The sequence below is a fragment of the Staurois parvus genome, unplaced genomic scaffold (assembly GCF_062004578.1).
Source record: "Staurois parvus isolate SC_StPar_1 unplaced genomic scaffold, SC_StPar_1.0 ptg000655l, whole genome shotgun sequence".
NCBI classification, from domain to species: Eukaryota; Metazoa; Chordata; class Amphibia; order Anura; family Ranidae; genus Staurois; species Staurois parvus.
Window position 1 is genome coordinate 131,356 of NW_028318451.1, and position 24,610 is coordinate 155,965.

The 24,610-nt window shown below is 39.1% G+C and overlaps 1 protein-coding gene across 1 annotated transcript in view; it reads left to right on the forward strand.

Annotated features, from left to right (window-relative positions):
* Window positions 1-24,610, forward strand: part of DHX57 (DExH-box helicase 57) — a 144,622-nt gene that overhangs the window by 47,090 nt on the left and 72,922 nt on the right. Inside the window, exons 9-12 of the mRNA XM_089694177.1 lie at window positions 7,823-7,947; window positions 8,041-8,174; window positions 21,241-21,295; window positions 22,897-23,114. Of these exons, the coding sequence (XP_089550303.1) occupies window positions 7,823-7,947; window positions 8,041-8,174; window positions 21,241-21,295; window positions 22,897-23,114 (532 nt within the window). The remainder of the gene's footprint in view (window positions 1-7,822; window positions 7,948-8,040; window positions 8,175-21,240; window positions 21,296-22,896; window positions 23,115-24,610) is intronic.

Sequence of the window (24,610 nt, forward strand, 5' to 3'; positions counted from 1 at the left end):
GGTTATTAGGGCAAAGCACAGACTATGGATATAAAAAGTCTACACGCCCCTGTTAAATGTCAGGTTTCTGTGATGTAAAAAAATGTTAAACCATTTGAGAAGTTTTTCCACCTTTTTAATGGAAACTGTACAACTCAGTTGAACAACAAACTGAAATCTTTTAGGTGGAGGGAAATAAAAAATAAAAAAACTAAAATAATATGGTTGCATAAGTGTGCACACCATTAAACTAATACTTTTGTTGAAGCACCTTTTGATTTTATTACAGCACTCAGTCTTTTGGGTATGAGTCTATCAGCATGGCACATCTTGACTTGGCAATATTTGCACACCCTTCCTTGCAAAAACACTCCAAATCTGTCAGATTGCGAGGGCATCTCCTGTGCACAGCCCTCTTCAGATCACCCCACAGATTTTCAATCGGATTCAGGTCTGGGCTCTGGCTGGGCCATTCCTTAATTTTAATCTTCTTCTGGTGAAGCCATTCCTTTGTTGATTTGGATGTATGCTTTGGGTTGTTGTCATGCTGCAAGATGAAGTTCCTCTTCATGTTCAGCTTTCTAGCAGAAGACTGAAGATTTTGTACTAATATTGACTGATATTTGGAACTGTTCATAATTCCCTCTACCTTGACTAAGGCCCCAGTTCCAGCTGAATAAACACAACCCCAAAGCATGATGCTGCCACCACCATGCTTCACTGTGGGTATGGTGTTCTTTTGGTGATGTGCAGTGTTGTTTTTGTGCCAAACATATCTTTTGGAATTATGGCCAGAAAGTTCAACTTTGGTTTCATCAGACCATTACACATTTTCCCACATGCTTTTGGGAGACTTCAGATGTATTTTTGCTAAATTTAGCTGGGCTTGGATGTTTTTCTTCATAAGAAAAGGCTTCCATCTTGCCACTCTACCCCATAGCCCAGACATAAACAAATATGGGAGATTGTTGTCATATGTACCACACAACCAGTACTTGCCAGATATTCCTGCAACTCCTTTAATGTTGCTGTAGGCCTCTTGGCATCCTCCCAGACCAGTTTTAGTCTCGTCTTTTTATCAATTTTGGAGGGACGTCCATTTCCTGGTAATGTCACTGTTGCGCCATATTTTCTCCACTTTATGATGACTGTCTTCACTGTGTTCAATGGTATATCTTAGAAATTCTTTTGTACCCTTCTCCTGACTGATACCTTTTAACAATGAGATCCCTCTGATGCTGTGGAAGATCTCTGCGGGCTTTCGCTGTAGGATGCAACTAAGAAAATGTCATGAAAGACCTACTAGAACAGCTGAACGTTATTTAGGGTTAATCAGAGGCATTTTAAATGATGGCAGGTGTATACTGACTCCTATTTAACATGATTTTAAATGTGATTGCTTAATTCTAAACACAGCTACATCCCCAGTTATAGGAGGGTGTGCACACTTATACAGCAACATTTTTTTAGTTTATGTTTACTCCCCCCGAAATAGATTTCAGTTTATTTTACAATTGAGTTGTACAGTTTTTAGGTCACATTAAAATAGATAAAGTTCTGAAATTATTTATTTTTGCCTCCTTTTTCTACATCACAGAAACCTGACATTTTAACAGGGGTGTGTAGACTTTTTATATCCAGTATGTGTGTGTATTCCTAGATTGTAAGCTCAAAAGAGCAGGGCCCTCGAACCCCTTGTATACTGTTTTGTCTCTGTATTGTCTCATGTACTGTCCCCCACTACTCTGTACAGCGCTGAGCAAACTTTTTGGCGCCATATAAATACTGTATAATAATAATATTATACAGTGAAGGAAATAAGTATTTGATCCCCTGCTGATTTTGAATGTTTACCCACTCACAAAGAAATGATCAGTCTAAAAATTGAATGATAGTTGTATTGTAACACTGAGAGACAGAATAGCAACAAAAAATTCAAAAGAAATGCATGTCTAACAAATTATGCACTGATTTGCATGTTCATGAGGGAAATAAGTATTTGATCCCCTTCACAAAACATGATTTAGTACTTGGTGGCAAATCCCTTGTTGGCAATCACAGAGGTCAGACGGTTCCTGTAGTTGGCCACCAGGTTGGCACATACCTCAAGAGGGATTTTGGCCCACTCCTCATGGCAGATCCTCTCCAAGTCATTAAGGTTTGGTGGTTGACGTTTGGCAACTCAAACTTTCAGCTCCCTCCACAGATTTTCAGTCGGATTAAGGTCTGAAGACTGGCTAGGCCACTCCAGGACCTTTAATGTGCTTCATCTTGAGCCACTCCTTTGTTGCCCTGGCTGTGTGTTTTGGGTCATTGTCATGCTGGAACACCCATCCACGACCCATTTTCAATGCCCTGGCTGAGGGAAGAAGGTTCTCACCCAAGATTTGACGGTGCATTGCCCAGTCCATCGTCCCTTTGATGCGGTGCAGTTGTCCTGTCCCCTTAACATAAAAACACCCCCAAAGCAGAATGTTTCCACCATCATGTTTGACAGTTGGGATGGTGTTCTTGGGGTCATAAGTAGCATTCCTCCTCCTCCAAACATGTTGAGTTGATGACAAAGAGCTTGATTTTGGTCTCATCTGACCACAACACTTTTAACCAGTTGTCCTCTGCATCATTCAGATGTTCCGTGGCAAACTTCAGACGGGCCTGGACATATGCTTTTTTGAGCAGAGGGACCTTGCGGGCACTACAGGATTTCAATCCTTGTCAGCGTAGTGTGTTACCAATTGTTTTCTTGGTGACTGTGGTCCCAGCTGCCTGAAGATCATTGACAAAATCCTCACGTGTGGTTCTGGGATGATTCCTCATTGTTCTCATGATCATTGACACTCCACGAGGTGAGATCCTGCATGGTGCACCAGATTTAGGGAGACTGACAGTTGTTTTGTGTTTCTTCCATTTGCGAATGATTGCACTAACTGTTGTCACCTTCTCATCAAGCTGCTTGGCGATAGTTTGGTAGCCCAGTCCAGCCTTGTGTAGGTCTACGATCTTGTCCCTGACATCCTTGAACAGCTCTTTGGTTTTTACCATGGTGGAGAGTTTGGAATCTGATTGTTTGATTGCTCCTGTGGACAGGTGTCTTTTATGCAGGTAACAAAATGAGATTAGCAGCACTCCCTTTAAGAGACTGATTCTAATCTAAGCTTGTTACCTGTATGAAAGACACCTGGTAGCCAAAAATCCTGCTGAATGATAGGGGATAAAATACTTCTTTCCCGCATGAACATACAAATCGGTGCATAATTTGTTAGAAATGCATTTTTTTTTTTACTATTCTGTCTCTCAGTGTTACAATACATCTACCATTTGATTTTTAGATAATTTCTTTGTGAGTGGGCAAACATTCAAAATCAGCAGGGGATCAAATACTTATTTCCTTCACTGTATGTATATGTGTGTGTATGTATATGTGTGTGTATATGTTTATATATGTATATGTGTGTGTGTGTGTGTGTGTGTGTGTGTGTGTGTGTGTGTGTGTGTGTGTGTGTGTGTATGTATGTATGTATATATATATATATATATATATATATATATATATATATATATATATATATATATAAAAAAAATTTTGTGGTAGATAATATTTAGGGCAGTACACTAGTAGTTGAGGTATTAAAGCAAGTGGAAATTAATGGATGGAAAATATGGGGTTGTCACAGATACAAATAGGAGAGAAAGGATGTAGTGCACGTGGAAAGTTAAATAATTGACTAATAAATAAACAAAATCTTTGGGAAAATTGGGGGAATCTCTCAAATATTTAGAGAGTCTTAAATAAAGGATGTATTTAAACAATAGGAAAATAATTTATTATTTATCTGTTGTATATAATTTTGTTTAAGACGCTTGAAGGGATAGGGCTTGAAGAGGGCAAATGGAGTCTGTTGGTAAATTTATATGCATATATTGTAGACTGTGAAATATTTAAATATTACGATAACTGGAGCTAAACGCTTGGTTAATGTGAAGTGTGTTTTTCTTGTGAAAATAGAAAAAGTTAGATAGATAAAGATGGTCTGATTGAAAAAAAAAAGGTGTTCACCTTTACAGAAAAAATGTAGAGGTGAACTAACACTGTACACCTCCCTGCCTGCCCCACTGTCCCTGCTGTAACTTCCTCCAGGGATGTTAAGTTATCTATTCCCACACAACTTTTCCACTGGTACAGGTATTTGAAATCTGCGCTTATCTCCCTTTTTTCAGCACAGCTCTTCTAGGACAGACCAGAGCAATTCAGTGTGCAGGCGCTGAGCAATCAGAATCATTCTGGTCTGTCCCAGAAGCCCTGCACTGAGAATAGGGAGAAGAAGGGGCATTTCAAATCTCCAGACTGCTGGACCCCGCTGCGTGGGTATTGAGAGGTCCGCATCCACGGAGAGAAGTAGAGCAGAGACCGTGTACAGGGTAGAAGGGTGTACGGTGTTTGTTAGAACATCCAAGTGCAACCATGGCTGCTTGAATACAATATTTGGCAGTGAAGTTTCCTTCATACACACTGTTTTACGTGGATGGGGAAATCAACTGGGAAAAGGGCCTTGATTGGTGAAGATAGTTTCAGAAGTTTAACCACTTCCCGTCTGGCCCATGTATATGGACGGACGGACGGGAGCAGTGCAGGGGCGGGCGGCCGTTTATAAATGGCCTCCCCGCCCCCTGCTTGTGCGCGCTCCCTGGGACACAGTGGGACACCGATCGTTGTCCGGGGCCTCTGTGTGAGGTCCCGATCATGTGATCACTGATTGGCCAATCAGTGATCACATGCAGAGTAGTTAGCAAAATGTCACTTCTGACATCATTGCTTACTACGTGTGAAATCTGTGAATGATCACAGAGGTCACATGGTACAAGGCTATTCACAACAGCCTTGTACCATGTGACAAGCTGTGACCAATCACAGCTCACACAGTATTTCTCAATGGCTGCAAGAATGCAGCCAGAGAGAAGGAGAAATTATTGCTTTTACAGCCTTTATGAGTGTAAAAGCAATCAGTGTAAAAAAAAAAAAATCTTCATAACCCCCCAGAAGTAGTACAGTGTCACTATGGTGACACTGTACTGCTAGGGTGACCGTATGTACAAAAAAAATGAATAAAAATGTAAAAAGAATTTATAACAATTATTTTTGGTTATAAACTAATTTTGGGGGTTTTTTTTGTGCTAAAAAGATAACTGAATAACTTTTGTCCAATATTTATGAAGAAAGATTATTTATTTGCAAAATAAAAACTTTTTTTCAAAAATTTTGGACGGTTTCATTTATATAGCAAAAAAAATAAAAATCACAGTGGTGAATAAATACCACCAAAATAAAGTTTTATCTGTCTCAAAAAAATGCTAAAAAATTCATATGGGTACAGTGTTGCATGACCGCACAATTGTCATTCAAAGTGTGATAGCGCTAAAAGATGAAAATTGTTCTGAAGTGGTTAAGTCAGGTTATTGTCCACCAGCCTTGGGCTTGACAGACAGTCTTTGCTGCATGGTGACAGGTTTTTTTTTAATGTATTTATTCCCTCAGGATAATAAAACTCCAATAGGTGTCCAAGTATTTAAGAATTTTCTTTCCTGTCGCACCTGTGAATGTTTTCAAGCGTGTGCAGCTGTTACTTTCCCTCAGCTTGTTGTTGCTAAGGAAGTAAAGGAGACTGATGACAACTAAGCCTAGACAATTACATGACTGGAGCTCAAGGATTGTTATAAATAAAGGAGAAGTTTGGTGTTCACAGAATATAATCATATATACTCACCTCTATGTTGCAGCATCAGTATGATGCTGCTGCTCCACGTCGGCTCTTGGACCGAACATTGAATGATCACATGACTACTGAGTGCTCAGTTCTCACTCTGCTTGGAGGAGAGAGTGGTGAATGTCCGTCATGGCTTTGTGCTCTGCTCCTGCATCGCCCACTGGAATGCTGGGCAGGGAAGGGAGTGGGCGCAGCTGGCTCCAGCTCTCAATCAGGCAGTTGGTTAGATACCGACAAAATTGTCAGATCTTTCCCGAGCCTTCTGTTCCTGATTCTGGGTTGCAGGAGAACAAAAGTAAACCACAGGGGAAGTATGGCCAAAAAATCTTCGGACATACTTTTGTTTTAATGGTGCAGCTGCACAGTAATGATATGCCAAGAATTAATTTAGGCAGACTTGTAAAATTTTAATTTAAACCCGCAGTGATGGTGTAAAAGTAGCGCACACACTTAGCAGTGATAAACTAATCAGAAATAACAAATATTTAAAAAAATGAAACAACCAATAATAATTTAAAAAAATGTCATTAATATGTGAAAAAAATAATAAAGTGAAAAAATAAATTAATGTGAATCCAAATAAAACCTCACATATTTAAATCCACCATGTGATGAAACAACTTCCAGTGAAAAAGAAGAATATCCAGTGATTGAAAAAAACACAGTGGTCACGGTGCGCCCCCACAGGGGTGTGCACTTACCAGTGAGATATTGTGTATTTCACTATTGATTTCATACACTTGGTTTTCATTAAGACTTGTGCTTGAGGTGATTGTAGCCGTATTAGTGCACTGAGAACTGAGCACTCAGTAGTCATGTGATCACTTGAAACAATTCAGTACTGTCCGTGATACTTTTTTTATTTGCACTAACATACAATTTTGAGGACAAGCTTTCGTGGGGTATGTCCCCTTCTTCAAAGTCCAAGCAGTACTCAGCAGTATCACTGAATTGTTTCTGATTAAGACTTGTAAAATTATTGAAAGGTCTACCTTATATCTGCAAATGAATAGGTTTAATTAACTAATGGTGGATACCATGTTACAGTTTCATAGTTACATAGTTTGGCTGAAAAATAGACTAAAGTCCATCCAGTTCAACTATAGAAAAAAAAAAGTTATCCTATACCCACAGTCTATCTAGAGGAAGGCAAAAACCCAACAAAGCATGATCCAATTTGCTCCTGCAGGGGAAAAAAATATTTCCTGATCCCCCTAGAGGCAATCGGATATTCACTGGATCAACTTTACCTATAAATGTTAATATCCAGTTATATTATGTGTATCTAGGAAAGAATCCAGGCCTTTTTAAATCCACTGAGATGGCCAGAACCAACTGTTGAGTCTATGCCACATTTTCACAGCTCTTGCTGTGAAGAAACCTTTCCGTATTCGGAGATTAAGTCTCTTCCTCCAGATGTAAAGAGTGCCCCCTTGTCGTCTGTGAAGACCTCAGAGTAACTCTACACTGAGCTCATGATGTGAACCACTGATGTATTTATACATGTTGATCATATCCCCCCTTAATCTCCTCTTCTCAAGAGAGAATAAATTCAGTTCCTCTAATCTTTCCTTATAGCTGAGCTCCTCCAGGCCTCTTATCAGTTTGGTTGCACTTTCTCCAGTTCCCCAATGTTCTTTTGTGAATTGTGAAGTGTTGCCCAAAACTGAACTGTATATTCCTGATGAGGTTTTACTAATGATTTTTACAGGGGTAAAATATCTCTCTCTCGAGTCTATACCTCTTTTAATACAAGAGAAGATTCATATCAGTTCTCATTCTGTGTTTGGCATTGAATTGTAATTGGAAATTTCCAGATGAATAAGTGAGTTTAGCTCAGTGTAAAGAGTTTGTAAGGAGGAAGGTAAGAATTGTTTATTGCAGAAGAGTTCTGCTCACAAATTTGTTTATTTTCTATATGTTTCTAATATAGCATTGAAACATGGAGTTCCTCCTTTAGCAAAACTCTTTTCACCCTACAGGGGTTTTGTGCATTTTATGTTTTTGGCTAGAAAGCTTTGTAAGGTGTAAATCAGCCCCACCTGTATATTAAGGAACATAACTTTATTTCTGTTCTAAAGTCTCTAGCCACCAGGCTTTTGTACTGTACAACTGGAGTTCTTCTGAGGCGTCTAGAAGGTGACTGTACTTTGCAAGGTGTCACTCATGTAATTGTGGATGAAGTTCATGAAAGAACCGAGGAAAGGTAACCATATATATTCCAAAATTTGTTTACAGCTAGCATTTATTATTGCCTACATTCATATAAAGCCACATTTTACTATTTTCTTTAATTCAGTGACTTCTTGTTGTTGGTCTTGAAAAATGTTATGAGCAAGCGACCTGACCTGAAGATCTTGCTTATGAGTGCCACTGTCAATGCTGAGCTGTTTTCACAGTACTTCAGTGATTGCCCAATTGTTCACATACCAGGTAAGAGATCACTTTTTTTGCAGCAACTGGCTATTCTCATGCACCCTTCAATTATGGTAGGGGTTGTGTGTCCTCATTTAGACAGGTGGTAAAAACTGGTGGTTCAGCTTTTTTTTTTTTTTTTTTTTTTTTTCCTTTACCTCTTAACAAGGCAGCTGGAGCGGAGTGTACACATGCCACAACCAAGCTGCTTTGCTTCATGGCAGCAACAAATTTAACTTGGCTTCTCAAGTTCACAGGTGCCACAACCTGTTAATCTCTCCTACTGAAGTAAATAGGATGGTGCAGGAACTGCAAGACAAATGTCATTCAGATGGTAGTCAGTTTCCCTGTTCTACTGCCTGTTGAAAATGCAGACATAAAGTGAAACACTACAGTAAAACTACAACGGTAGACTTGCAAGGTACCTAGATTTCTTTCACGATATAGTTGCATAGTCTGGTTGAAAAAAGACACAAGTCAACCTAGTTCAACCAAGAAAAGGAAGGAAAAAAAAGATATTTTTCAATACTTGCAGAAAACTATGCACTGAATTTTTTTTTTTTTTTTTTTATATCTTACAATCGGGCAGGTGCTTGCATGTTCACAAATTTTGCTGGTTCTAAGAGCAGTCCAAGTATCAGTAAACTCTAATGTTAGACGTCCATGTGTAACTGTCTTCCCATCCCTATTTGTCTTATGGTTCTGACAACCAATATCAGTTCATTTGTGGCATAGCTTCTCTTTTTCTCTTCTCCATAACATGAGGAAAGAGATAGTACAATCACAGCAATTTTTACAAGGATTGAAAAACTTTGTGTACAGCAATTAGGGCTTCTGACTTTGGAAGCATTGTTATTGCTTCCTAGGGCTACCACAAAGAGTCAGTCTTTGTGCTGGGCTTTTAGGGTTGGGTTGGGCAATTTTTTAACACGCCCAAAAGAAACCTGTTCTGAGACAAATAGTCATTCACCTGGAACATGTACAGTATGTAGCCATTGAGGATTTCTAATCGTACGTCGTACATACCTGTTTTGGACAGTGATTGAAAATGCAGTAAAACATTAGATTGGCAAAATGACCAAACAGCTTGCATTTTTAGAAAAAATTCAGTAATGGCAGCCCGTATCTTTCAAATCTGGCATCTAAAATATCTCTACATATACAGTCCAAAAAAGAATGACTGTTTTCAAACCACAATGGCGATATAAACAAATAAAAAATCTAATAAAAAAAGAGAAACAGAAACCACAAAAAGACTGGGACTCCATGGTGGATAACATACAGAAGAGCTCTAGATCTCTTTCTGTTCGTGAGACGGCCCGTAAGGTATTAACCCGCTGATATTTTACCCCCCTCTTGACTACACATCATGTTCCCAGAGACTTCCCATCTTTGCTTCCAGGGCTGTGCCCTAACTGGCACCCTTGTACATACATTTTGGGCCTGTCCAGGCATTTCATTGATATGGAATAAGATTTCTGCAGTGGTCTCTGCTGTGGCTGATGCCCCGTTGCATTTGTCTATGCAGACTTTCCTACTGGGAGCCCATATCCCTGGAATACCCAATGAGGCTATGAGATTGATTCACACCATCTGTGTCTCAGTCCTATGGGCCATTGCCTTCATTGAAAATTACCTACGGTACCATTGGCCTCAATTTTACGAAGAGTCGATGTGGTGCTCATGGAATGTATTCACTTTACGTTACTGGATAGGATGCACTTATTTGACAAAAAATGGGTGTTTGAAAAACTCATAGACATTTACTGTCTGACCAATGATTATTCATGCTTTAATTGATGGCGTATTTCTGTTGGTGGCTTTATTGCTCTGCCTACCTCACTCATGTGCTTAACTTTTATGTTCTACATAACTGTACCTATTTGGAATGAATATTACAGATGTGCCTTCTTTTTCTGTTGTATGTTATACCTTATGCTGTTAAGCTGTTTTTGCAGCCTATTTCTTAATAAATAAAAACGTTTGTATACAAGAAAGGAAAAAAGACTGCAGGCCATTTCCCCTCTAAGACTATCTTCACACCTGTGCAACAATGTGCTCCTGGTTTTGCACATTTTTGGTGCGGAGTGTTTAGGGCAGCTAATTTATTTCAGTAGGTTTCCCTACATGCGACAATCGCACAAAAGAAATTGCAGCACACTACAACACACTGAAATAAGTTACCATGTGTTGTAATGTGATTTAGCACAAGTGTGTTGGTTGGCAGAGGTGGCTCTTCAATTAGGCAGTCACTTAAGGCCTCACACTCACAGGGGCCTCACAGCTGCCTAATTTGCCTAAGGCTATGTTCACACTTGTCTGGTGTGAATTTGCCATCCATTTTCACTGTGAATCTCCAAAGCAGCTATTCAGCTGCAATTTCCAGATACGGTTCATATGTGAATTTTTGGAGCCGGCGACCATCGGCATCTTTAACAATAGCTGGTTGTTAAGGAGGGGGCCTGGAAGCCAGCCAACAAGTCCTTAACCGAAATGAAAATGAAGAAAAAAAAAACAGTGCCAAAAAAAAAAGCTGTTTGGTCCCCCTCCCGAATCCATACCAGACCCTTGACCTCTTGCCATGCACGTAACATATATGTGCAGCAGCGAGTGACAGAGCTTTATCTGCTGAAAGCACATTCCCTTCACAGTGACCAATCTGTCCAGAACAGCTCTCGGTCTTCACCAAGGATCAGGAGCTGGCAGGACTGGCTCTCAGTGGCCATGTGATAGGCCTGCTGTTCCTGACTCTGTTAAAGGGATGCTGTGGCTGGATGGAAAGACATGTCTGTCTTAAATTGGTTAATGAAGCAGCAGTGTGGCCCTGGTAAGGCTATACCAGGCATGTCCAAAGTCCGGCCCGCGGGCCATTTACGGCCCGGGGGTCGGTTTAATACGGCCCTCCAACAGCCCTCCCTGCTCTGTGTAATGTGGCCCTCCCTTCTATGGCAGACAGTCTGCTGCTTGAGAGCAGAGGGCAGTGCGCATGCCTGACTGCGGCGCGTTCTCCCTGGTCTGTGTAAATGCGGCTGTCGCACGGCCCTCCCTTCTGTGGCAGACAGTCTTCTGCTTGAGAGCAGTGCGCATGCGTGACTGCGCCGCGCTGGGAGCGACAGAGGGCCAGGGCCGGGCTTCCAGCGTGAAGTGTGTTTCTCTTCCCCTCCCGGCTGCCGAGCAGAGACTTCAGCTCCAGCTACCTTTTTCACCCTTCACATTAGTGCAGGTAAGTTTTTTTTTTTTTTTTTTTTTTTTTTTTTTAATTTATTTTCAATACATTGTGAAAACTCAGCTGTCAGTTGATCTTAATGTTATGAAATGAAAAGTATGTTGTTTGCAATTAACTTGGCATAAAATAATTTATTTGCATTTAATTGTAATGGTTGAAAGAATGTTCGGAAAAATGTTCGACCCTCCACCATGTTCACTTCATCCAATTTGGCCCTCTTTGAAAAAAGTTTGGACACCTCTGGGCTATACTATTGCTGTATAAATGTCCCCCTATATTGATGCTGATTTCCTGGAAAGCAGCACAGTAAGTTTTGTGGCAGTATAGGAAAAGGTTACCTATGTACTTGACCCAAAACTTTCATTAACCACTTAAGCTCTGGAAGATTTTACCCCCTTTATGACCAGGCCATTTTTTTTCTATTCGCTACTACACTACTTTAAATGGCACTTGTGAGGTCATGCAATGCTGTACCCAAATGAAATTTATATCATTTTTTTTTTTCATTCGAATAGAGCTTTCTTTTGGTGGTATGTGATCACTACTGGGTTTTTATTATATAAAAAAAAAATTATTTATTACATTTTTATTAAATAAAACAAAAAAAACCCAATATTTTCTACTTTCCTGTATAAAACATATCCAATAAAAATTAAAAACAAAAATCAAATTTCTTCATAAATTTAGGCCAAAATGTACTGTTACAGTGCTCAGCATAAATGAGTACACCCAAACAGATTTGTCAGAAAACCTTTCCTTTCAGAATCAACATTTTCTATGGGACGCTATACTACAAAATACTCCCACAAATGCGGGTCATCAAATACAAACAAATATATGTTCTTCAGCACTTCTTATCAAATGGCATCCTTCAATTTGTTCAAATTACGGGGTTTATGAGTGTACACAGCTCTTCAGGTATCCCCATAGGAAGAAATCATATGATAAGTCAGTAAAATTATTCTCACGGATTCACGACTCAACCCTAACACAATTGCATGTCTTTGAGCAGACCATCCCGGGATCCTAATCAGCACCTCTCTCATCCTTTCAATGTTTTCTGGCATCCTTGCAGTGTGGGCAGGGCCTGGTGGTTTCTTGTTCATAATGTTTCCGGGTTGTTCTGAAATGTTCAACCTTCCTGAGGATTGTATTGTGACAGGGAACAGCCCCATGTCAACCAACATTGAAATCTCGACTAAAGCGACGCTCTGATAGACTCACCACTTCGAAAAAAAGCTGTCGTAAGCAAACAAACGATGTTGTAATGTCCACTGCTTCATTGTGGCTGAATTGGTATTTCGGTGGTGGGGGGAAAGCTCGTCCTCCTCCCATTACCACTTAACATGTATTATCTGTTCAAAAAACGTCCGACTCTCGTCGGTCACCCTGTATAAGAGTTTGATGTCACAGTGATATTCTGAGTTGCTACATTATAGCCGATATTGTCACACCAAGCTACTGCATGATGTCAGTTATGCCATGGTGATCACACAGCTTCATTTATACAGTGGGTAAAATAAGTATTGAACATGTCACCATTTTTCTCAGTAAATATATTTCTAAAGGTGCTATGGACATGAAATGTTCACCACGTGTCGGTAACAACCCATGCAGTTCATACATACAAATAAACCAAAACAAATTCAGAAATTAACGAGTTACTAAATCCACAACAGTAAAATTAGTCTGTATATGCAGTAAAGCGTTCTTGATATACTCACTGTGGAACCTAAGGGGTTAATCCTCTGCATTTTGTAAAAAGGCTGTTTGATCCTCACTTCTCTGATCATCCCCTTCTTCCAGTGTCCCCCTCTTATCTCCTGATCAGACATATCGTGTGGAGACACATGCACATGCTCAGTTTGGTGTGTATTGCTAGAAAGGGTTTTTTTTTTTTTTTTCTTGGGAGAGTGCCAGTGTGTGGTCAGCAGGCTGGATTGGAGTGGAGTCTCCCTCCAGTGGTGGCCAAGAGGTAGTGCAGGCTGTGTTAGTGTATCACAGCTGGTCTTATATACGTATATATATTCAGATTAAGTCCCCCTTATTCCCTCTTACCCCAAGTCACGGCCGCATGTGCGCGCCTCGGTTAGCTAGTCGCTGTGGGCGTGACGTGTGGGTGCACCGTGACACCCATCAAGAGATGTTTATATGGCCATCAGTTGAGACTGAACCAGCTAATATTAATTTGCACTAACAAGAGGCAGGATTGCTGTCTAATTACTGATAAATTTCAGCTGGTGTCTTGGATTTCCATGCCTTTTTGCACCTTCCTTTCATGTGTTTAATACTTTTTTTCCTGTGCCATTCCATTTTATTGCACATAACTTAAAGTGGTTGTAAAAGCTCAATGTTTTTTACCTTCAAGCATTATATGCATGAAAGTAAAAAGCCTTCTCTGTGCAGCATCACCCTCAGCTCCCCCCCAATACTCACCGAAGCCACCTCTAGCTCCAGTGATGTGCACTGGAGTCTTATTTAACCCAGGGCTCCCTCTCTTCATTGCCTGAGACAGCAGTGGGAGCCAATCACAGCAAGTGAGACAATAAGAGAGAGAGGCCGGGCCGCATCTCCGTGTGTGAATGGACACTCGAGCAGCAGGTGCCCCCATAGCAAGCTGCTTGCTGTAGGGGCACCCAACAGGAGGGAAGGGTCAGCACCAGCAGGGTACCCGAGAAGGAGGATCCGGGCTGCTCTGTGCAAACCCACTGTATGCATCAGGTAGTTGTGTAGACATGTTTATTTTTATTTTTTTAATGTTAGCCTTTAGAATCACTTTTTTTTCTGAACTTTTTTTGTTTTGGTTTCTTTGTATGTATGGTTTGCATGTGTTGTTACCGACATATGGTGAAAGTTGCATGTCAATAGCAATTAGAAATATATTTACTGAGAAAAATGGTGATTTGTTCAATACTTATTTTACTCGCTGTCAATACCTGTCTCTAACCGTGGCAGCTACCATAATTTTTTTCTGCGTGCAAAACATTTCTGCATATATTCTCGCTGATTCCTTTTGGATAAATCTCCTTGGTGTAAGACACATGTAATATAGTCCACAAATACATTTTCAGCACTTTTGTTGCGTATCTAATGGAACTTTCTGTGATAAAAAGATTTATGGTAATCTTTTTATTCACACCATTTTTATATATACACCATAATCCTTTTTTGCTTAATGTACAAGCCTTGCATTTCCTTAATGTGCAAAAGACATCTCCACCAAAGGATGTATCTTTACTTACCTTAGGAGGGCCTATAACATTTTAAAAGATCTATCTTCTACTAAAGAGTATTTTCACCTTTACACCAAAAATTTAAATTTAAAAATTGACAACACACTCCCCACTCCTCCAATCCCTGCTGCAATCTGCTGTGCCAATAATCTTTCACCACCCACTTGTGCCAGTGTACTGACCAACATTTTTTTTTAATGGATCAGTGTGTGTGTACAGTGATTTGAAAAAGTATTCATACCCCTTGAAATTTTCCCCATTTTGTCATGTTACAACCAAAAACGGAAATGTATTTTTTTGGGGATTTTATGTGATAGGCCAACACAAACTGACACATAATTGTGAAGTGGAAAATGATAAATGGTGTTCAACATTTTTTACAAATATCTCAAAAGTGTGGTGTGCATTTGTATTCAGCCCCCCTGAGTCAATACTTTGTAGAACCACCTTCACTGCAATTACAGCTGCAATTCTTTTTGGGTATATCTCTACCAGCTTTGTACATCTACAGAGTGAAATGTTTGCTCATTCTTCTTTGCAAAATAGCTCAAGCTCTGTCAGCATGGATGGAGAGGATCTGTGAACAGAAATATTCAAGTCTTGCCACAGATTCTCAATTGGATTTAGGAGTGGACTTTGACTGGGCCATTCTAACACACGAATATGCTTTGATCTAAACCACGAGTGTCAATCTGGTGGCCCTCCAGCTGTTGCCAAACTACATGTCCCATGAGGCATTGCAAAATTGACAGTTACAAGCATGACTCCCAAAGGCAGAGGCATAATGGCACTTGTAGTTTCGGAACAGCTGGAGGGCCACCTGTTTGACATCCCTGATCTAAACCATTCCATTGCATTGTAATTTCATTGTACATTCTGGCTGTATGTTTAGAGTTGTTGGGTGGGGCCTCCATGGATCAGACTTGAATTTCCAGTACATCCCACAGGTGCTCAATTAATTGAGATCTGGAGAATTTGGTGGCCAAGTTAACACCTCAGACTTATTTTGTTCCTCAAACCATTTTTGAAGCATTTTTGCAGTTTGTCAGCATGCATTATCCTGCTAAAAGAAGCTGCTGGCATCAGGGAAGAGGTGTACATGGTCATCAACAATGTTTACATAGGTGGTACATGCTAAAGTGACATCCACTTAAACAGCAAGTCCCAAGGTTTCCAAGCAAAACATTGGCCAAGGCCAATACTGCCTCCGCTGGCTTGCCTTTGTCCCGCACTGCATCCTGGTGCCATCTATTTCCCTGGTAAGAGAAGTACACACACCCACCCATCCACATAATGTACAAGAAAACATGATTAATTGGACCAGGCCACTTTCTTCCATTGCTCTGTGGTCCAGTTCTGATGTTCATGTTACCTAATGTAGGCACTTTTGGCTTTGAACACGGGTCAGCACTGGCACCCTGACCGGTCTGCAGCTATGCAACCCTATATACAACAAACTGTTATATATTGTAAAGTGCTGAGCAAACTGTTGGCGCTATATAAATCCTGTATAATAATAACTGTAATGCCAACTGAACTTCATAGACAACATGATTGCTGGCTGCTTAATATATCCCACAGCTTTCAGATACTATTGGAATGAGATGATCAATGTTATCCACTTAACCTGCGAATGGTAAAAGTAAATTTATGGCTGATCAGTGTGTGTGCACTTACAAAGAAATTAAGGGTCTATAATTTTTTGTCATGGTTGTATTTTAAATGATAGAGACAGAATATCAACCAAAAATCCAGAAAAAACACATGATACAAATGTTATAAATTGAGTTGCAGTTAAGTAAGTATTATTTTACTTATTTGATTCCCAAGCAAAATATGACTTAGTACTTGTTGGAGAAACCCTTGTTGGCAAGCACAGAGGTAAGATGTTTCTTGTAGTTGGTTACCATGTTTGCACATATAACAGGAGGGATTTTGGTCCACTCTTCTTTACAGATCTTCTCTAAATCCTTAAGGTTTCTTGGCTGTCGCTTGGCAACTCGAAGTTTCAGCTCCCTCCATAAATTTTTTACACTGGCTAGGCCACTCCAGGACCTTAATGTGCTTCTTCTTGAGCCACTACTTTGTTGCCTTGGCAACGACCCATTTGTTGGGTTGTTGTCATGCTGGAAGACCCATCTCCAGTGTTCTGGCTGAGGGAAGAAGGTTTTAGTCCAAGATTTTACAATACATGGCCCCATCAAATGGCCCCTCAATGCAGCAAAGTCGGCCTGTACCTTTAGCAGAGAAAAAGCCCCAAAAGCATAATGTTTGCACCTTCATGGTTGACTGTAGGGATGGTGTTCTTAGGGTCATAGTCAGCATTTTTCTTCCTCCAAACACGGTGAGTTGAGTTAATGCCAAAAAGCTAGATTGTTATCTCATCTGACCACAGCACTTTTTCCCAATCCTGCACTGAGTCATGTAGATGTTCATTGGCAAACCGCAGACGGGCCTGTACATGTGCCACCTTGAGGAAGGGGACCTTGTGGGCCCTGCAGGATTTCAATACATGGCGACGTATTGTGTTACCACTGGTTTGTCTGGTGACTGTGGTCCCAACTGCCTTGAGATCATTCACAAGCTCTTCCTGTGTAGTTTTGGGCTGATCCCTCACTTTTCTCATGATCATTCCTACCCCATGAGGCGAAATCTTGAATAGAGCTCCAGACCAAGGGCGATTGGTGGTTATTTTTGGCTTCTATTTGCGAATAATCGCTCCAACAGTTTTTTCTTTCTCACCAAGCTTCTTGTTGATGGTTGCCCATTCCAACCTTGTCTGGGTCTACAATTTTGTCCCTGACATCTTTTGCCAGCACTTTGATCATTTGCCCATGACCTTAAGAGAGCGATTCACACCAGACATCCCAAGAATATTGCTACACTGAAACAGTTTTGTGAAGAGTAGTGGTCCAAAATGACTCTAGATCGTTGTGCAGGTCTGATCTGCAACTACAGGAAACGTTTGGTTGAGGTTATTGCTGTCAAAGGAGGGTCAACCAGTTATTAAGTCCAAAGGTTCACATACTTTTTCCTCCCTGCACTGTGAATGTTTACATGTTATGTGCAATTAAACCATGGCAACATCTAATGTTTGTGTAGTATTATGTTCAGCAGACTGTGTTCTTCTATTGTTGTGACTTAGATGACGTTCAGAGCACATTTTATGCCCAATTCATGCAAAACTCCACGTAATCCCAAGGGGTTCACATATTTTTTCTTGCAACTGTTTGACAGACTCACCTGTATTCTTTACAATACTAAACAGTTTTTTCTTTACCATTCCTTTTTCTTCTGTTCTCTGTGGTTGGTTATACCTTATCCCTGTTTGTTCTGCAATGTTTGTTATGCCTTAAATGACATCGACCCTGTGTGTAGTCTCCAGTCCACGAACAGTGCTTTCTCCCCTTACCCTATGTCTCCTATCTTTCCCCTCCCTGTTTCCCTCCCAGTTCCCCTTCCTCCTCCCATACGCCACCACTGTGTCAGTTCTCTGTATATTGTTAGATAAATGATGTGGACTTTTCTATTTGGGTTATCTAATGTCAATTCAACGGAGCCTAGGCATCTTGTTGCTTGATTTGTGTCCGATAACCCATGTTCTTTTGAGTTGTATTGAAATCTACCATTTGTGATATGACTATTGCTCAATTTTTATATCTGTTAATTTAAAAAAAGTGCAATAAAAACTATTGGAATCTAAAATACACCTATGATAAAATAATTATAGCCCCTGATTTCTTTGAAAGTGGGCAGACTTACAAAATCTGCAGGGGAGCAAATTATTTTCCTCACTGTATATTGTGTGTATGTGTATATATATATATATATATATATATATATATATATATATATATATATATATATATATATATATATATATATATATATATATAGTGTGTGTGTGTATATATATATATTTCATACAAAATCTTTTGTTGGTAATGATGGGTTCAAGACGCCTCCTGTATGGAGAAACTAGTTGCATGCATTGCTCAGGTGTGATTTTGACCCATTCTTCCACACAAACGGTCTTTAAATCTTGAAGGTTCCCTGGGCCTATTCTATGAACTCTGATCTTAAGTTTTTTCCATAGATTTTCTATTGGATTCAAGTCAGGCTGGGCCATTCTAGCAGCTTTATTTTCTTTCTTTGAAACCAATTGAGAGTTTCCTTGGCATTGTGTTTGAGATCATTGTCTTGCTGAAATGTCCACCTTCGTTTCATCTTCATCATCCTGGTAGATGGCAGCAGATTTTTTATCAAGAATGGTACATTTTTCCTTTCATCCTTCCTTCAATGATAGGAAGTTTGTCAGTACCGTATGCTGAAAAACAGCCCCACACCATGATGTTCGCCACCTCCAAACTTCACTGTTGGTATGGTGATTTTGGGGTGATGTACAGTGCCATTTGACCTCCAAACATGGTGTGTATTATGGCATCCAAAGAGTTAGATTTTGGTTTCATCTGACCAGACTGTATTCTCCCAGTATTTCACAGGCTGGTCTAAATGTGCAGCAAACTTTAAATGAGCGCCAACATGCATTTTTTCAGCAATGGATTCTTGCATGGTGAGTGTGCATACAGGCCATGGCGGTTGAGTGCATTACTTATTGTTTTCTTTGAAAAAAATTGTACATGCTACTTCCAGGTCTTTCATGGTGGTTGAGTGCATTACTTATTGTTTTCTTTGAAAAAAATTGTACATGCTACTTCCAGGTCTTTCATGGTGGTTGAGTGCATTACTTATTGTTTTCTTTGAAAAAATTGTACCTGCTACTTCCAGGTCTTTCTGAAGCTCTCCACAAGTGGTCGTTGGCTCTTGGACCACTCTTCTGATCATTCTTTTCACTCCCCATTATGGTGAAATGATGTTCTTTCCACTTCTGGATTATTGCCCCAAGAGTGTTCACTGGAACATTCAGACGTTTAGAAATCCTGTAACCAATGCCATCAGTATGTTTTGCAGCAATAAGGTTGCGAAGGTCTTGAGAGAGCTCTTTGCTTTTGCCTTTTTATGAGATGTTTTTTGCGTGATGCCTTGGTAATGAGACACCGTTTTACAGGCCATCAGTTGAGACTGAACCAGCTGATATTAATCTGCACTGACAAGAGGCAGGATTGCTTTCTAATTACTGATAGGTTTCAGCTGGTGCCTTGGCTTTCCATGCCTTTTTGCACCTCCCTTTCTTCATGTGTTCAATACTTTTTTTCCTGTGTCATTCCAATTTATTATTAATAAGTCCATAAATTATGGACTTATTTGTCTTGGTTTCTTTGTATGTATGGTTTGCATGGCTTGTTGCCGACGTGGTGAAAATTTCAGGTCAATGGCACCTTTAGAGATCTATTTACTGAAAAAAATGATGACGTGTTCAATATTTATTTTACCCGCTGTGTGTATGTATATGTATATACATTTCTATCTATATATATATATAGATATATATATAGATAGATAGATAGATAGATATATATATATAGATATATATATATATATATAGATATATAGATATATATATATATAGATATATATATATATAGATATATAGATATATATATATATATATATATAGATATATATATAGATATATAGATATATAGATATATATATATATATATTTCTATTGAGCAGTTAGTACTATTTTTCTAAATCTCTTTAATCGATTAAATTTACTTCATGTATTGATATTTTACATAAAGTTTTGTGTAAAATGTGTGTGTCTGCGTGCGTAAATATATATAAGGCCGCATGGGTATTTTGAATCAGTGGAAGGTGGAAGTTCCTGAACTTCTCTTTGGGTGATGTGATTCGCCGCAATTGCAGCGCGATTTATCATGCAACAATTGCGGAAGAACCTCACCACCTTTTCACGTACCATTAAAATGAATAGCACCTGAACACGTGGTTCCATAATTTGTCATTTTAGCAGACCGTTTTGAAATTACGGGCAGAATCACGGCAATTCTGCTCGAAATTCAAAATGCCCATGTGTGAATGCAGCCCTAGTTTTTTTTTTTTTAAGTGTTTTTTTTTTTGGAACAGAATTGTACAATATTTCAGCTTTTATCAGGCGTTTTTTAGCTAGCCATTTTTTATGTGGCCAAAGCAAAACTGAAAAAGGGGCAGAGAGCTGCTGTTTGTGCTGAAAACGTACGAAAAAATGCTCATGTCACACTTTTCAGCCATTTCCATTGAAGTTTATGGGGATAAAAACACTCAATACTGCCTGAAAAGTAGTTTGTGTACTTTTTTGAGTGACGTGTTTTGATAAAGGTGACAGAACACTCAGATGTGAACAAAGGCTATTGAAAATAGGGTTTTGCTTGCTGAGTGTTTTTGAGCTACAAAATGCTCAAGTGTGAACAGGGCTTAGGTGTGAATGTACCCTTGAGTGTATGTTAATAAATATTTTAAGAGGATGGAAACAATAGGAATGTTGTCTTACAAAAAGGAAGGGTGATAAAAGCAACAAAACTCAAGTGATATTGTATGGGAGAAAATATATTGTATCTACTGTGCACTATTTAAGTAACTGGTAAAATAAATAACATTATGACTTTGCTTTAAAAAACCACGTCCCAGGTATTCTGTTTTATCCAAAATATGCTGTATATTTCAGGTCATACTTTTCCTGTTGAACAGTTTTTTCTGGAAGATGCAGTTGCTAAAACAAGGTAAAAAAAAGTTTATTTACATTTTTTATATTTTTAACTTGATAAATGCCCAACATCTCTATATCTGATGCTAGGAGGGCTGTGATGATCATTCTAGAGACTGTGAATGGGAAAAAAATACAGAATGTCATTGGCATATATACTGTCACCAGGATTTTCATTCTCTTCTTGTGATAAATAGTGAACACAGCTGGGATTTATTTGCATGTTATGTCAAAAACAAGCTAAAACTATCATCATGTGATGACACAGTTCGTATTATTCAAACATGTCCTAAAGTAACATTAAACTCTATTTTTACATCAATCATTCAAAAAAATCAAGTATCCATTGCGCTTTGTTTTTTTTTGTTTTGTTTACGGTCACATGCGCCGCGCAATGCTAGCTATAATTCCTACAGAACTGAATGTGTCTGCAGTTAGGTGTGTAGTCTATCTCAGGAGTGTGCAGGAAAGGGCAGCTACATTCACATTTATGTGTTTGGGGGATCATGGAGCAGTGTTTCTCAACCTTTTTCAGTCAAGGCACCCTTTAAAATTATGGACAGTCCCGAGGCACCCTTTAAAATTATAGACAGTCTTGAGGCACCACATTCTAAAATGTGAAAAACTATTCTAATAGTTTTATATATCGCAGCAACATTCACATACGTAGGACACCCAATGCTAGAGGTGATTTATTCTTCCAAAGCAAATACACTTCTGCACACTGGTACTGATTAGTATTCCAGTGTTTCTCTTCTCCCTCAGTTTTTATCCATCACTGAGCTAATGTGACCCCAGCACTGATGGAGAGGGGCAGGGGAGGGTCAAACTAGGATGCTGTGCAGGCAACCAACATCCTCCTTATCAACTGATGTCATTGGTTGTCAGGATGGTGGCGGCTAGAAGGTCGTAATAGTGCACAATGAAAACCTGTGGCTTTGTGTAACTAAAAGTCAGGCTTGTTCCACCCACTGGCTTGTATACAAGTTTTGGCCAATTTTTAGACATTTTGCCAAGGCACCCCTGAAGAAATCTCAAGGCACCCCAGGGTGCCTGGGCACCCTGGTTGAGAAAGGCTGTCATGGAGAATGAATGTAGCCACAGAAGTGGAAGTCCGAGAACAGCAAAAAAAAATCTTGCATTTGAAAGATGAAACAAAGGAAAATAGAGCTAGAAGGTACATTCTAGGTATATAGACATATTGTATTTTGTATTTAACAAAATGTGAGTTTAGTGTCACTTTAATCAGGTTATTTTACAGTCTGGATGTTTCGATGTTCTGATTGTGTCCTAAGACCAAAACATTCTTGGTGTTCTTTTAAACACTTTTTTGTCACACAGTTTTGCAAAATTCTGTATTGTGTATAGTAAAGTTAGACAATTTTTTTCAGTTAGGTTTTTTCTCTTTTTTCAGTGTGTAAAAAGAGGTTTATGAAAGATTAAAATTATTCAGAAAAACAAGAATGTGTTGCACCACCTAAAAAAAAATTTATGAATATATAAAGAGATGGATGCCAAATTTATTTGGCATGTAAAGTCTGTATGCCAATCTGGATAGCAGAACCCATGTTTTGTTTGTGTAAGATTTTTGATGTTTCCACCAAACTTTTTTTTCAGGTATGTACTGGATGATAGAAGCCCATACAATCGCTCCTCTAGGCATTCATCGACAAAGGAGACCTCTAAACAGAATAAAGGAAAGAGCTACGAAGAGATTATGGGAGAATTAGAATATGCACTCAACGGTACACTAAAGATACAGGAATCCAGGGTTGTAAAGGATAATATGCCAGACCAACAACTAAGCTTCAAGGAGCTATCCACCCGTTACAGTGGTAATATTAATAAATTAAATTGGGGTCTATACAATTTCTGTCTGATAATGGGCAAATGAAATCTGAATTGTTTATATATTGTAATAGTGCTAGCATATTTATTTTTATGCAGCTGTGATTTACAAATGTGCCAAAGGATTTTTTTAAAGCGGCAGTATGGCCATGATTTGGCCATACCGCTGCTTTAAAAAAAATAGGTCCCTGTGATTTTAAAGCAGTATTTAACCCAAAACCAAAAATTTAATGCATTGCAACTTACCGGTCATTAGATATGGTGGTTGCATTAGGTATTTTGTTTTTTGCTTTTTTTCCCCCCTTTTTTCACCTGGTGATCTGGTCAGTAATACACCTCCTGTATTATAGTGCTTCCACTCTGGATGACAGCAGCACTGTCAGTCAGAGGGGAAGGGAAGTGTTAGATTTACTAGCAGATTTAGATTTCACACACTAACAGTTGAAGCCAAACTCCAGCTAACAGTGCACCAGCAGTTACAGCAACATTTTCTTTTCTTTTGGTTAAAGGTATTTTATAAATAGAAGTTTATTATTGTAAGCACCCTTGTCAGTGGTTGAAAAACAACAGACTTACTGGCTGGATAATCAGGTCAAAAATAAAATAAAGCAAGCCTAAAAATGAAAGTAAATGTTTGCTATTGGATTTACCTCTGCTTTAAGTCGGGGGGGTTTGACAAAATTGTTTAAGTGGTAGGGTTAATTTAGGTCTCCTGAAACATAACTTCATTGTGTGCATTTAGTATTTATTAACCCCTTTTTTTTTGCTGCCAGGTCCTGTGCTCCACTTTTAAATTCAGGTAGCCAGACCATTTTTTTAAATGTTTCCATTGCTTTTTTATTTTTTTCCATTGCTTTTTTATTTTTTTCCTGACAGCTTTCAGAGTTTGTAAGACTCCCCACACCATACATTTTCTGAAAGCACATGACCAGTAGAATAAAAAGAAGGTCCTGCTAAATATGAAAGTTTAACCTGTATTGAGTTGATAAATAACAAATATTTGTACATTTTAAATTGTGCCTTTTTGCAAAAAGGTGAAAATTGAATTACAGCTTTTAGAGTTTGTAAAAGACCCCCCCAATCCATATATTTTCTGAAAGCACATGACCAGTAGAATAAAAAGAAGATGCTACTTATTTTTATGGCCCTGTGATATTTGCGCAAATGTTTATCAAAACAATATTTTTGGTAAAAATACACTAAAATCATTATTAGTAAATACAAACACAGCAAATTTTACAATAATCCAGCTAAATGTCTACTAAATATGAAAGCTTAACTGCCTGCTCCTCCGCCCAGTCGCATCAGTCATTCACAGTGTTCTGTGAATGGAAAACTACAAGTTCCAACAGCCTTTGCAGCTGTCGGCTTGTAGTTCTCATTGAACTATTACAGCGCTGTGGTAGCTCATTGACTCTTCCTGTCAGAGTGTATCTGCTTGCCCGTATGATGTAGAGGCACACTGACAGGTCTTCAGGCTTCA